Source organism: Salvelinus alpinus, chromosome 1 (assembly GCF_045679555.1).
Source record: "Salvelinus alpinus chromosome 1, SLU_Salpinus.1, whole genome shotgun sequence".
In the NCBI taxonomy this organism is placed as follows: domain Eukaryota; kingdom Metazoa; phylum Chordata; class Actinopteri; order Salmoniformes; family Salmonidae; genus Salvelinus; species Salvelinus alpinus.
Genome location: NC_092086.1, coordinates 8,011,409 through 8,026,732, shown reverse-complemented (window position 1 = coordinate 8,026,732; position 15,324 = coordinate 8,011,409). Strand labels below are relative to the sequence as shown.

The window sequence follows — 15,324 nt, the reverse complement described above, 5'->3', positions numbered from 1 at the left end:
GGAGAAGTTAAGGTAACTTGAGACTTGTTGAATGATCATATGTTATACGGTATGGTAATATAAAAGACACTTATTCCGTTGAATTACACACACACACACACACACACACACACACACACACACACACACACACACACACACACACACACACACACACACACACACACACACACACACACACACACACACACACACACACACACACACACACACACACACACACACACACACACACACAGCTGTATGCATCATGAACACAAACACACATTTCTTATGTAACACGAACATGCCACACACACATTGTCAAAGCAACTCTTTGTAAACTTTGGTGTCCATAATTTCTGCTTCTGTAGAACTACAGCTGATATTTAATATGACCAAGTAAGTAATGATGGTGGTCTTTGACTTTGACTTAACTTGAATTAAGACTTGTTCTTAGTCATATTCTTCACAGCAGTCAACACTCACATTTTCTAAGTCCAGGTTTCATTGTGTACTCTCCACCATGTTCCACACTGTAGCAGTTAGCAGAAGAACAGACAGTCATTGAGGGATACACGGGAACTCACACACACACACACACACACACACACACACACACACACACACACACACACACACACACACACACACACACACACACACACACACACACACACACTGGACACACACAGTCAGCATATAACTTTGTCCAAGTGGTGGTCAGAATGTTTATCCTAACTAGCCTGATAAGTCAAACATGTCTGATATGAACATTGACATAAACCCTCTACGTACTTGAGTTTCTCCAGTCTGCAGTGTGGATCCTCCAGTCCAGCAGAGAGCAGTCTGACTCCTGAGTCTCCTGGGTGATTGTAGCTCAGGTCCAGCTCTCTCAGGTGTGAGGGGTTTGACCTCAGAGCTGAGACCAGAGAAGCACAGCCTTCCTCTGTGACTAGACAGTGTGACAACCTGCAAAGAGTCAAATCATATTAAAATCACACTGCTATTCTTTGGTGGTGAAAATAGTGGCAGTATATTTTTTGAAAATATTCAGATATATCAGTGTCCTGAAACATGCCAAATCTATTTATAAATTAAAGTATCATTATTAAAAATGACAAATTATCAAAGTATTGCTTGTAGAGAGAAAAATGTATAGTACAAATATTTGAGTACTGACCAGACCAGTTTAAAAAGCAGTATCAGTCAAAAGACAGACAGTGAGGTATCAGATTTAGATTGTATTGAGTCTACAGTCCACACCATATCTATTTTGACAGTATCAGTCAAAGGTACGTCGAAAGAAGTGGCCCAAAGTGCAACGTGGTGAGCGTACATTATTCTTTATTTTGGAATGACGCCAACAAAACAAGAAACAAAGAACCAACCTTGAAGCTTACAGGGCAATAATGCAAATTATAATATTATAATAATAATTATATATTATTATAATAATATAATTATAAAACAAAAGTCAACTTCCCACACTGAAAGGAGGGAAAAAGAGCTATCTAAGTATGATTCCCAATCAGAAACAACGATAGACAGCTGTCCCTGATTGAGAACCATACCCAGCCTGTAACGGCTGACGCTCTCCTCATCCTCGGAAGAGGTGAGGAGAGAAGGATCTTCAGACCAAAACGCAGGCTCAGGGAAATAAGCCATCTTTATTATAAATTACGATGGCACACGAAACGAAACAAAACACTTTCCAAACTACAAAATAACAAAACGACGTTGACGAGACCTGAACATAAACTTACATAACTAAACATAAACTTACGTACAGGTAACAGACGACATCGAAACGAAACGAACAACCGAAACAATCCCGTATGGTGTAAGACATAACACAGACACAGGAGACAATCACCCACAACGAACACTGTGACAACGCCTACCTAAATATGACTCTTAATTAGAGGAACGCCAAACACCTGCCTCTAATTAAGAGCCATACCAGGTAACCCAAAACCAACACAGAAACAGAAAACATAGAATGCCCACCCAACCTCACGTCCTGACCAACTAACACACAAAAACTAACAGAAATAGGTCAGGAACGTGACAGTACCCCCCCCACAAGGTGCGAACTCCGGACGCACCAGCACAAAGTCTAGGGGAGGGTCTGGGTGGGCATCTAACCACGGTGGTGGCTCAGGCTCCGGGCGCGGTTCCCACCCCACCATAATCCATCCTAGCCCCCTCCCTTCAAGAATGTCCACCCTCTTACTTCCCCCACAAAATCCTCCTAATAACATATCTAATAATGACAATACCGGGACAGAGAGATAAACCAAGACAGAGGGATAGATAAGACTATAGAGGTAGATAAAGATAGAGAGGGAGATCAGGATAGAGGGGCAACTCCGGACTGAAAGGCAGCTCCGGACAGAGAGACAGCTCTGGACTGATGGGCAGTTCTGGGTATTTAGCCTTTTCAGGCTGAAGGGCAGCTCATGGCTGACTGACGAATCTCGACGCTCATGGCTGGCTGACGGCTCTCGACGCTCATGGCAGGCTGACGGCTCTCGACGCTCATGGCAGGCTGACGGCTCTCGACGCTCATGGCAGGCTGACGGCTCTCGACGCTCATGGCAGGCTGACGGCTCTCGACGCTCATGGCAGGCTGACGGCTCTCGACGCTCCTGTCTGGCTGACGGCTCTAGCGGCTCCTGTCTGGCTGACGGCTCTAGCGGCTCCTGTCTGGCTGACGGCTCTGTAGGCTCATGGCAGACGGGCGGCTTTGCAGGCTCATGGCAGACGGGCGGCTTTGCAGGCTCCTGGCAGACGGATGGCTCAGACGGCGCTGGGGAGACGGATGGCTCAGATGGCGCTGGGGAGACGGATGGCTCAGATGGCGCTGGGGAGACGGATGGCTCAGATGGCGCTGGGGAGACGGATGGCTCAGATGGCGCTGGGGAGACGGATGGCTCAGATGGCGCTGGGGAGACGGATGGCTCTGGCCGGATATGGCGCACTGTAGACCTGGTGCGTGATGCCGGAACTGGAGGCACCGTGCTAATGACAAGCACCTTCCTACTAGTGCGGGGAGCAGGGACAGGGCACACTGTATTCTCAAAGCCTACTCTATCCCTGATGCGTGGTACCGGCACTGGTGACACCGGGCTGAGGACAAGCACATCAGGATTAGTAGGGGGAGAAGATACAGTGGGTTCAGGGCTCTGGAGACGCACAGGTAGCTTAGTGCGTGGGGCCGGAACTGGAGGCACCGGGCTAGATACACGCACTACAGGGAGAGTGCGTGGAGGAGGAACAGGGCTCAGGATACGCACTGGTAGCCTAGTGCGTAGTGTAGACACTGTAGGTACTAGGCTGGGGCGGGGAGGTGGTGCCGGAAATACCGGACTGTGGAGGCGTACTGGCACTCTTGAGCATTGAGCTTGCCCAACCTTACCTGGTTGAATACCCCCGGTTGCCCGACCAGTGCGGGGAGGTGGAATAACCCGCACCGGGCTATGTAGGCGAACCGGGGAAACCATGCGTAAGGCAGGTGCCATGTATGCCGGCCCGAGGAGACGCACTGGAGACCAGACGCGTTGAGCCGGCCTCATGACACCTGGCTCAATACCCAATCTAGCCCTCCCAGTGCGGGGAGGTGGAATAACCCGCACTGGGCTATGCACTCGTACAGGAGACACCGTGCGCTCTACTGCGTAACACGGCGCCTGCCCGTACTCCCGCTCTCCACGGTAAGCCTGGGAAGTGGGCGCAGGTCTCCTACCTGCCCTTGGCCCACTATCTCCTAGCCCCCCCCAAAAAAATTTTTGGGAATTACTTACGGGCTTTTTCGGCTTCCGTGCCAGACGCGTTCCCTCATAGCTCCGGTTCCTCTCCCAGGTAGCCTCTGCTCTCCTCAGTGCCTCCAGCTGTTCCCATGGGAGGCGATCTCTACCAGCTAGGATCTCCTCCCATGTGTAGACACCCCTTCCATCCAAAACATCGTCCCATGTCCATTGCTCCTTTCTCTCCTGTCCCTTACTCCGTTTCGTTTTCCCTTGCCGCTTGGTCTTAGCGTGTTGGTGGGTGATTCTGTAACGGCTGACGCTCTCCTCATCCTCGGAAGAGGTGAGGAGAGAAGGATCTTCAGACCAAAACGCAGGCTCAGGGAAATAAGCCATCTTTATTATAAATTACGATGGCACACGAAACGAAACAAAACACTTTCCAAACTACAAAATAACAAAACGACGTTGACGAGACCTGAACATAAACTTACATAACTAAACATAAACTTACGTACAGGTAACAGACGACATCGAAACGAAACGAACAACCGAAACAATCCCGTATGGTGTAAGACATAACACAGACACAGGAGACAATCACCCACAACGAACACTGTGACAACGCCTACCTAAATATGACTCTTAATTAGAGGAACGCCAAACACCTGCCTCTAATTAAGAGCCATACCAGGTAACCCAAAACCAACACAGAAACAGAAAACATAGAATGCCCACCCAACCTCACGTCCTGACCAACTAACACACAAAAACTAACAGAAATAGGTCAGGAACGTGACACAGCCAAAACATAGAAATAAAGAAACATAGAAACCAAAACATAGAATGCCCACCCCACATCACAGCCTGACCTAACCAAATAGAGAAATAAAACTTCTCTCTAAGGTCAGTGCGTGACAATTAGAGGTATCAGATTTAGATTGTATTGAGTATATAGTTTACACCATATCTATTTTTACAGTGAAGCTAACATTTTAAGTGTGACTCTATACTCCAAGATTTTGGATTTCAGATCAAATGTTTCATTTGAGGTGACAGTATATAATGTCACCTTTTATTTGACGATATTTTAACACGTCTGTTTCACCGTTTTGAAATGAAAGCACTTTATGTATCTAGTCCCCCAATTTGAAGAAGTATTCTGACAAATGTACTTATAGTGTAATAAAGTAGTCAAAAGTTGAGAATTTGGTTGTACACTTGTTGGTTGCATTTGCAGTTTGTTTTGGTTGTGTTTTGGGTTTGTTTTGCCCAATAGTAACTGAATATTGGATGATGACAGGAGTAATTTTCTGTCTAAGGGAGTCGATAACACATTTCTAAACAATACTAAATTAATCCTGATTATGCCTTGATTAATACAAATCATAAATAAATAATGAATAATAACACTAAGAGTTGGTTTAAACAGATCTGAATCAGGAAACTAAGAGTTGGTTTAAACAGATCTGAATCAGGAAACTAAGAGTTGGTTTGAACAGATCTGAATCAGGAAACTAAGAGTTGGTTTAAACAGATCTGAATCAGGATACTAAGAGTTGGTTTGAACAGATCTGAATCAGGAAACTAAGAGTTGGTTTAAACAGATCTGAATCAGGATACTAAGAGTTGGTTTGAACAGATCTGAATCAGGAAACTAAGAGTTGGTTTGAACAGATCTGAATCAGGAAACTAAGAGTTGGTTTGAACAGATCTGAATCAGGAAAATAAGAGTTGGTTTAAACAGATCTGAATCAGGACACTAAGAGTTGGTTTAAACAGATCTGAATCAGGAAACTAAGAGTTGGTTTAAACAGATCTGAATCAGGATACTAAGAGTTGGTTTAAACAGATCTGAATCAGGAAACTAAGAGTTAGTTTAAACAGATCTGAATCAGGACACTAAGAGTTAGTTTAAACAGATCTGAATCAGGATACTAAGAGTTGGTTTAAACAGATCTGAATCAGGAAACTAAGAGATGGTTTAAACAGATCTGAATCAGGACACTAAGAGTTTATTTGGCTTTTTGGCCATCAAGGGAAACTCTATGTCTGGCGCAAACCCAACACCTCTCATCACCCCAGTGAAGCTGGTTGTTGGTGGTTGTTATAAATAAATACATATATTTGATAACATGTTTCTAAACATGATCAAATTAATCCTGATGATGCCATGATTAATACAAATTATAACTCAATCATGAAAACTTTGATATGAAAAGTTACAGAGGCTACAACAAAACATGTTAACCTCTCACCATTACCAATAACAGAGACTACAACAAAACATGCTAACCTCTCACCTTTACCAATAACAGAGACTACAACAAAACATGCTAATCTCTCACCATTACCAATAACAGAGGCTACAACAAAACATGCTAACCTCTCACCATTACCAATAACAGAGGCTACAACAAAACATGCTAACCTCTCACCATTACCAATAACAGAGACTACAACAAAACATGCTAACCTCTCACCATTACCAATAACAGAGGCTACAACAAAACATGCTAACCTCTCACCATTACCAATAACAGAGGCTACAACAAAACATGCTAACCTCTCACCATTACCAATAACAGAGACTACAACAAAACATGCTAACCTCTCACCATTACCAATAACAGAGACTACAACAAAACATGCTAACCTCTCACCATTACCAATAACAGAGACTACAACAAAACATGCTAACCTCTCACCATTACCAATAACAGAGGCTACAACAAAACATGCTAACCTCTCACCATTACCAATAACAGAGGGGGTATGATCTCTGTGCCTCTGTAACTTTCTCATTCATCATCATTCACAATTCATTCATGATTATTCATTATCATGGTAGCATCCACATGAATTTTGAAGTGTGCAGAAACATCTTCTATTCTTACTGACAATACAAGTGAAGTGACTCCAAAATGACAGGACATTATTCACCATTCAGTTTCTATCAGGAAAAACATCCAAAACACAACCAAGACAAACTGCAAATGAATTCAACAAGTTAGTAGAATCACAAGCTTGATGTCATCACTGCAGGCATGGAATATGGGACCAAATACTAAACTTTTGACTAAATTAATTTATCCAAATAATTAAGACTAAACGGTAAAAAATATATGTATGAATACCTTTAAATAAAAGGTGACATTCTGTACTGTCGCCTAATATGAAACATTCCATCTCAAATCCAAAATGCTGGAGCATAGCACCACATTTAAAACTGTAAGCTTCACTGTCCAAATACCTATTGTGTGGACTCAGTGTGTCTGGTAAACACATGTGGATCTGGTGAACAGTTATCACTTGTTGACCAACTACAGGAATACTGACCTCAGAGTCTCCAGTTTACAGTGGGGATTCCCCAGTCCAGCAGAGAGCAGCTTCACTCCTGAATCCTTCAGGTCATTGTTACTCAGATCCAGCTCTCTCAGGTGTGAGGGGTTTGACCTCAGAGCTGAGACCAGAGAAGCACAGCCTTCCTCTGTGACTCCACAGCCTGACAGCCTGACAAAGAGATCAACATGACTTCACAAACACACTGTTCATTTAAAGAGTAGTGTAGAAGGACAATGGTAGATGCATTTGGTTTATTCTCTCAAACAGCATATAGATTAATCTTCTGTCTCCTAGAATTGTATCGTCATAATGTTATACTAATATGAAAATCAATGCATTTATTCAATATGTTTTTCAATATAATATTATATACATATTATAATACATATTTTTCTCTAAACTGAATATTTATTCCTGATGATCAGTTCTTATATGTCATTTCAATTTACTCACAGAACAGCTCTGGAGGCTTTGACCACTGGCAGCAGCCTCAGAAGACCTTCCTCTGATCTGGAGTATTTCTTCAGGTCAAATACATCCAGCTCCTTTTCTGAAGTCAGCAACACAAAGACCAGAGCTGACCACTGTGCAGGTGACAGTTTGTCTTCTGAGAGACTTCCTGATCTCAGGTAGCTTTGGATCTCCTCCACTAGAGAATGGTCATTCAGTTCATTCAGACAGTGGAACAGATTAATGCACCTCTCTGGAGAGGGATTTTCCCCGATCTTCTCCTTGATGTACTTGACTGTTTCTTCAGGGGTCTTTGAGCTGCTTCTTGTCTTTGTCAGTAGACCTCGTAAGTGCTTCTGATTGGACTCCAGTGAGAGGCCCAGAAGGAAGCGGAGGAAAAGGTCCAGGTTTCCCGTCTCACTTTGTAAGGCTTTATCCACAGCACTCTTATAGAAAGTAACTTCAGGCTTGTCTCTGAACAGCGAAGAAAAGATACTGGACTTTGTTTGCGGTTCGGCCATTAGATTCTCATTGTTGTTCATGAATGAGAGGAACACATATACAGCAGCCAGAAACTCCTGAATGCTCAGATGAACAAAGCAGAACACCTTGTTCTGGTACAGGCCACATTCCTCTTTAAAGAGCTGTGTGCACAATCCTGAGTACACTGAGGCTTCACTGACGTCAATGCCAGCCTCTTTCAGGTCTTCTTCATAGAAAATCAGATTGCCCTTCACAAGCTGTTGAAAAGCCAGTTTTCCCAGTGACAGAATGCTCTCTTTATTCCAGTGTGGACCTGTCTCTTCTTTCCCAGGATACTTTTCATTCTTCTGTGTGGTATGAAACACCACAAGGTGTGTGTACATCTCAGTCAGAGTCTTGGGCATCTCTTCTCTCTTATGTTTCAGCATGTGTTCAAGGACTGTTGCAGAAATCCAACAGAAGACTGGAATGTGGCACATGATGTGGAGGCTCCTTGATGTCTTTATGTGTGAGATGATTCTGCTGGCCAGGTCCTCATCACTGAATCTCTTCCTGAAGTACTCCTCCTTCTGTGGGTCATTGAACCCTCGTACCTCTGTCACCTGGTCAACACACCCTGAAGGAATCTTATTGGCTGCTGCAGGTCGGGTAGTTATCCAGAGGAGAGCAGAGGGAAGCAGATTTCCCTTGATGAGATTTGTCAGCAGAACATCCACTGAGGTTGACTTTGAGACGTCACAACAGATCTTGTTCTTCTGAAAGTCTAGGGGCAGTCGGCACTCATCCAGACCATCAAAGATTAACAGAACTTTGTACTTGTCGTAGTTGGAAATTCTTGATTGTTTGGTTTCCTTTGAGAAGTGATTAAGAAGTTCGATGAAAGTGTATTTGTCCTCTTTCATCAAATTCAGCTCCCGGAAAGGGAATGAAAATACAAATTGGACATCCTGATTTGCTTTTTCTTCAGCCCAGTCCAGAATGAACTTCTGCACAGAGACTGTTTTTCCAATGCCAGCGACTCCCTTTGTCAGCACAGCTCTGATAAGTTTGTATTGTCCAGTTAAGGGTTTGAAGATGTCGTTACATTTGATTGCAGTCTCTGGTCTTGCTTGTTTCCTGGTTGTTGTCTCAATCTGTCTCAGCTCATGTTCATTATTGACCTCTCCTGTTCCACCCTCTGTGATGTAGAGCTCTGTGTAGATCTTATTGAGAAGTGTTGGGTTTCCTTGTTTAGCGATCCCCTCAAATACACATTGAAACTTCTTCTTTAGATTAGATTTGAGTTCACGTTGGCAACTCACACCAAGCTCTTCTGAATCTAGAAATAGAGAGGATATTTACACCCTCTCTGGGATATGACGCTAGCGTCCCACCTGGCCAAGAGCCAGGGAAAATGCAGAGCGCCAAATTCAAAACAAATACTATAAAAATCAAACTTTCATGAAATCACACATGTAAGGTACCAAATTAAAGCTACACTCGTTGTGAATCCAGCCAACATGTCAGATTTCAAAAAGGCTTTTCGGTGAAAGCAAACGATGCTATTATCTGAGGATAGCACCTCCGTAAACAAAGAGAAGAAAACATATTTCAAACCTGCAGGCGCGACACAAAACTCACTCCAATATGTCCCATAAACATCACAAATGGTCCTTTTGTTAGATTAATTCCATCGATATATATCCAAAATTTCCATTTATTTGGCGCGTTTGATCCAGAAAAACACCGGTTCCAACTTGCGCAAGGTGACAAAAAAATATCTCAAAAGTTACCTGTAAACTTTGCCAAAACATTTCAAACTACTTTTGTAATACAACTGTAGGTATTTTTAAACGTGAATAATCAATTACATTGAAGACGGGATTATCTGTGTTCAATACAGGAAGAAAACAACCTGACGCTACCTTTCTGGTCACGCGCCTCTATCAAAAGGTACACTTGAAGTGACCCTCGTTTTGAACAGGGCTACTATTTCATTTGTCAAAGGAAAATCCTCAACCAATTTCTAAAGACTGGTGACATCCAGTGGAAGCGGTAGAAACTGCAATAAGGTCCCTTAGAAATCTGGAATCCCAATGAAAATCCATTGCAAAGTGAGTGACCTCAACAAAAAAAATCTGAATGGTTTGTCCTCGGGGTTTCGCCTGCTACATAAGTTCTGTTATATTCAAAGACATGATTCAAACAGTTTCAGAAACTTCAGAGAGTTTTCTATCCAAATGCACTAATAATATGCATATCTTATCATCTAGGGTAGAGTAGCAGGCAGTTGAATTTGGGCATGCTTTTCATCCAGAATTCCAAATGCTGCCCCCTATCCTAGAGAAGTTTAATATTTTTTTTAATTGAATCCTAGAGAAGTCTGTTTTAATGCCTACAGTATTGTAGGACTGTTATAAAGTTTACATTATTGTAATTTATTTTCTTAACTGACTGTATAAATGTGGAAATGTTTTCATAATGCATTACAGACTGGTGTCACTGATTATTATTGGTATTTTTGATGGTATTATTAATGTTGTCTCTCTCTCTAAATTAATCACCACAACACATCCCTGCTGCTACTTGATGAGGTCACTAGGTGTTGTGTTCAGGCTGCTACAATATCATTGATTTACACAGATACTTTAGCTGTACTTTAGCTACAGCTTTTAAATGTTATAAAACATCATTCAACATGAGGCAGACAGATCTTACTTTTCTCCAGTGTGTCAGCAAGCTCCTTCTGGTTCATTTTCCTCAGGATGTGCAGTGTGATCTTCAGAGCCCCCTCTCTGGCACTGCTCTCCTGCTTCTCATCTTCAGCATCCACCACTTCATTATCCTGCTTCTGACTCTCAAAGCCTTCTGGGAGTTCTGGACTAAGAATCCTCTTGAACATCTTCAGCTCGTTCTTCACAAATGTCATAATATTCTCTTCAAGCAACTGAAATAAATCAAGTAAATAAGTTAAGCAAGAGACTAAATGCTTTCTCATTATCACATTAATGAATGATTGACAGATCAACTTTACTTGAGGTAAACAAAAACAAATGTACATAACAGGACCACATACACTGAATATGGAGGCCAGGTCTGTTTGATGACTCTGGGAAGACTGACCACTGAGAATCTCTGACTCTGATCTCTCCTGTTGGTTTCTGTGGGCAAAACATCAAGGAGTGCATACACACACACACACACACACACACACACACACACACACACACACACACACACACACACACACACACACACACACACACACACACACACACACACACACACACACACACACACACACACACACACACACACACACACACACATACACACACACACACACAGGGAGGGAATGTTGTTTTTTAAAATATTATTTTAGGACTATGAAAATGGACAAAAGTGGGATGGGAGAGGAGAAATGACTAGAGACAATGTTGTTTAACTTCACATTCTGAATTTTTGGATGAAAAGCGTGCCCAAATTTAGGATATGCATATAATTAGTAGATTTTGGATAGAAAACACTATAAAGTTTCCAAAACTGTTAAAATAAAATAATGTGAGTATAACAGAACTGATATGACAGGCGAAAACCTGAGGAAAATCCATCCAGGAAGTACTATTATTTTGAAAGGCTGTTTTTCCATTGAAAGCCTATCCACCATACAGAGACCCAGTTCACTATCTCTATGGCTTCTTCTACATGTGGCCAGTCTTTAGGCATTGTTTCAGGCTTTTACTCTGAAAAATGAGGGAGATACAGCACTTTCGATGAGTGGACAGTGGAAATTTCCAGACATGAGCTTGTGATCAGGAGCCTTTCTTGTTTCTTCTTTTCTATTGACGAAGCTTTTGTCCGGTTGAAATATTATTGAATATTTATGACAAAAACAAGCTGAGGATTGATTTTAAACATCGTTTGACATGTTTCTACAAACTTTTATTGTACTTTTTTGACTTTTCGTCTGGATGTTGAGAGAGCGTATTGTGCCTTTGGATTACTGAGCTAAATGCACTAACAAAACTGAGGTTTTTGGACATAAAGAGGGACATTATTGAACAAAACAAACATTTATTGTCATGGAGACCTTGGAGTGCCACCAGATTAAGATCATCAAAGGTAAGTGATTTAATTTTTACGATATTTTTGACTTTTGTGACACCTCTCCTTGGTTGGAAAATGGCTGTATGGTTTTCTGTGGCTAGGCGCTGACCTAACATATTCGCGTGCTTTCTCTGTAAAGCCTTTTTGAAATTTCACACAGCGGTAGGATTAACAAGACGTTTATCTTTAATCCTATGTATAAACTTGTATTTTTCATCAAATCAAATCAAATTTTATTTGTCACATACACATGGTTAGCAGATGTTAATGTGAGTGTAGCGAAATGCTTGTGCTTCTAGTTCCGACAATGCAGTAATAACCAACGAGTAATCTAACCTAACAATTCATCAACTACTACCTTATACACACAAGTTTAAAATTGATAAAGAATATGTACATAAAGATTTATGAATGAGTGATGGTACAGAACGGCATAGGCAAGATGCAGTAGATGGTATAGAAAACAGTATATACATATGAGATGAGTAATGTAGGGTATATAAACATAAAGTGGCATAGTTTAAAGTGGCTAGTGATACATGTATTACATAAAGATGGCAAGATGCAGTAGACGATATAGAGTACAGTATATACATATACATATGAGATGAGTAATGTAGGTTATGTAAACATTATATTAAGTGGCATTGTTTAACTTCTTATGGCTGCAAGGCAAAGTGTTGAGTAGCCAGTGAAATCGTGCCCATTTCAAACGGCCTCCTACTCAAATCTTGCTCGTACAATATGAATATTATTATTCTTTTTGGATAGAAAACACTTTCTAGTTTCTAAAACAGTTGGAATTATTTCTCTGAGTGAAACAGAAGTCCTTCTGCAGCACTTTTCCTGACCAGGAAGTGAAATGTCAGAAATCGATGCTCTTTTCAACTTGATGCCTATACATGGTCTTGACACTTAGGAGTCTGCTGACACTCTATACGCCTTCCTATTGGTGTAAAGAGGATGTCAGAGAAGAAATGTTTGTGCTCATCTTGTTCTGTGGTGGAAAAAAAACTATTTCTTTGACGTGACCATCCACTTCCGGTACTCTGAAGGAAGTGGGATTGACTTCTGTTTTGCCTTCGTAACGAACGGCTAACATCTCCGGCTCAAATTTTTTTTGATACATGTGACCATATCATCGTAATGTATGTTTTTTCAATATAGTTTAATCAGATTATTGAAACTTTATTTGGGAGTTTTGCCGTGTTCCGTCCTCTGACTGTGTTTACGTTGGAGAAATTTATGCCATCGGCTAGTGCCAATGCTAATTGAAGAGGGAAATTTGCCATTCTGAATCGAAACAACGACTCATCTGGACAGAGGACACCTTCTTCAACATTCTGATGAAAGATCAGCAAAAGTAAGACCCATTTTATGATGTTATTTCATATATCTGTCGTGCATGTGAACTGGCCGTGGGCGCCCAATTGTGTCTGTCTATTGTAGCTACGCTAATATAGCGATACATTTTGTTTTCGCTGTAAAACATTTAATAAATCGGAAATATTGTTTGGAATCACAAGATGCCTGTCTTTCAATTGCTGCAGACTATGTATTTTTCAGAAATGTTTTATGATGAGTAATTAGCTATTTGACGTTGGTGTCTGTAAATATTATGGCTGCTTTCGGTGCAATTTCGGATTGTAGCTGAAATGTAAACTATGGTTTATACATGAAATATGCAAATTTTTCGAACAAAACATATGCTATACAATAAATATGTTATCAGACTGTCATCTGATGAATTTGTTTCTTGGTTAGTGGCTATTTATATCTTTATTTGGTCGAATTTGTGATAGCACCTGATGGAGTAAGAAACTGATGGAGTTAGAAAAGTTGTGTCTTTTGCTAACGTGGTTAGCTAATAGATTTACATATTTTGTCTTCCCTGTAAAACATTTAAAAAATCGGACATGTTGGCTTGATTCACAAGATGTGCACCTTTCATCTTTCATCTGGTAAAAAAATAGATTTTGAATTTCGCGCCCTGCACTTTGAGCTGGATGTTGTCATAAGTGTACCGGTGTCGGGCTGCCCCCGTAAAAGGTTAAAGTGGCTAGTGATACATTTTTACATACATTTCCATCAATTCCCATTATTAAAGTGGCTGGAGTTGAGTCAGTATGTTGGCAGCAGCCACTAAATGTTAGTGGTGGCTGTTTAGCAGTCTGATGGCCTTGAGATATAAGCTGTTTTTCAGTCTCTCGGTCCCTGCTTTGATGCACCTGTACTGACCTCGCCTTCTGGATGATAGCGGGGTGAACAGGCAGTGGCTCGGGTGGTTGTTGTCCTTGATGATCTTTATGGCCTTCCTGTGACATCGGGTGGTGTAGGTGTCCTGGAGGGCAGGTAGTTTGCCCCCGGTGATGCGTTGTGCAGACCTCACTACACTCTGGAGAGCCTTACGGTTGTGGGTGGAGCAGTTGCCGTACCAGGCGGTGATACAGCCCGAAAGGATGCTCTCGATTGTGCATCTGTAGAAGTTTGTGAGTGCTTTTGGTGACAAGCCGAATTTCTTCAGCCTCCTGAGGTTGAAGAGGCGCTGCTGCGCCTTCTTCACAACGCTGTCTGTGTGTGTGGACCAATTCAATTTGTCCGTGATGTGCACGCCGAGGAACTTCAAACTTACTACCCTCTCCACTACTGTCCCGTCGATAGGGGGGTGCTCCCTCTGCTGTTTCCTGAAGTCCACAATCATCTCCTTTGTTTTGTTGACGTTGAGTGTGAGGGTATTTTCCTGACACCACACTCCGAGGGCCCTCACCTCCTCCCTGTAGGCCGTCTCGTCGTTGTTGGTAATCAAGCCTACCACTGTAGTGTCGTCCGCAAACTTGATGATTGAGTTGGAGGCGTGCATGGCCACGCAGTCGTGGGTGAACAGGGAGTACAGGAGAGGCCTCAGAACGCACCCTTGTGGGGCCCCAGTGGGGTGGAGATGTTGTTATCGAAACTCACCACCTGGGGGGTGGCCCGTCAGGAAGTCCAGTACCCAGTTGCACAGGGCGGGATCGAGACCCAGGGTCTCGAGCTTGATGACGAGTTTGGAGGGTACTATGGTGTTAAATGCTGAGCTGTAGTCGATGAACAGCATTCTCACATAGGTATTCCTCTTGTCCAGATGGGTTAGGGCAGTGTGCAGTGTGGTTGCGATTGCGTCGTCTGTGGACCTATTGGGTCGGTAAGCAAATTGGAGTGGGTCTAGGGTGTCAAGTAGGGTGGAGGTGATATG

At 42.3% G+C, this 15,324-nt stretch overlaps 4 protein-coding genes across 4 annotated transcripts in view; 1 reads left to right on the top strand and 3 right to left on the bottom strand.

The window, feature by feature from the left end:
• Positions 1–15,324, bottom strand: part of LOC139531770 (NLR family CARD domain-containing protein 3-like) — a 393,069-nt gene that overhangs the window by 84,731 nt on the left and 293,014 nt on the right. The window lies entirely within an intron of this gene.
• Positions 1–15,324, bottom strand: part of LOC139537693 (NLR family CARD domain-containing protein 3-like) — a 426,333-nt gene that overhangs the window by 285,784 nt on the left and 125,225 nt on the right. The window lies entirely within an intron of this gene.
• Positions 1–15,324, top strand: part of LOC139540780 (NLR family CARD domain-containing protein 3-like) — a 301,765-nt gene that overhangs the window by 223,170 nt on the left and 63,271 nt on the right. The window lies entirely within an intron of this gene.
• The window catches only part of LOC139568509 (NLR family CARD domain-containing protein 3-like), a 44,441-nt gene that overhangs the window by 5,993 nt on the left and 23,124 nt on the right, over positions 1–15,324 (bottom strand). The window contains exons 6-11 of the mRNA XM_071390416.1: positions 11,062–11,146; positions 10,704–10,932; positions 7,527–9,324; positions 7,068–7,241; positions 778–951; positions 469–515 (exon numbers count right to left, since the gene is read on the bottom strand). Coding sequence (XP_071246517.1) covers positions 469–515; positions 778–951; positions 7,068–7,241; positions 7,527–9,324; positions 10,704–10,932; positions 11,062–11,146 — 2,507 coding nt within the window. The remainder of the gene's footprint in view (positions 1–468; positions 516–777; positions 952–7,067; positions 7,242–7,526; positions 9,325–10,703; positions 10,933–11,061; positions 11,147–15,324) is intronic.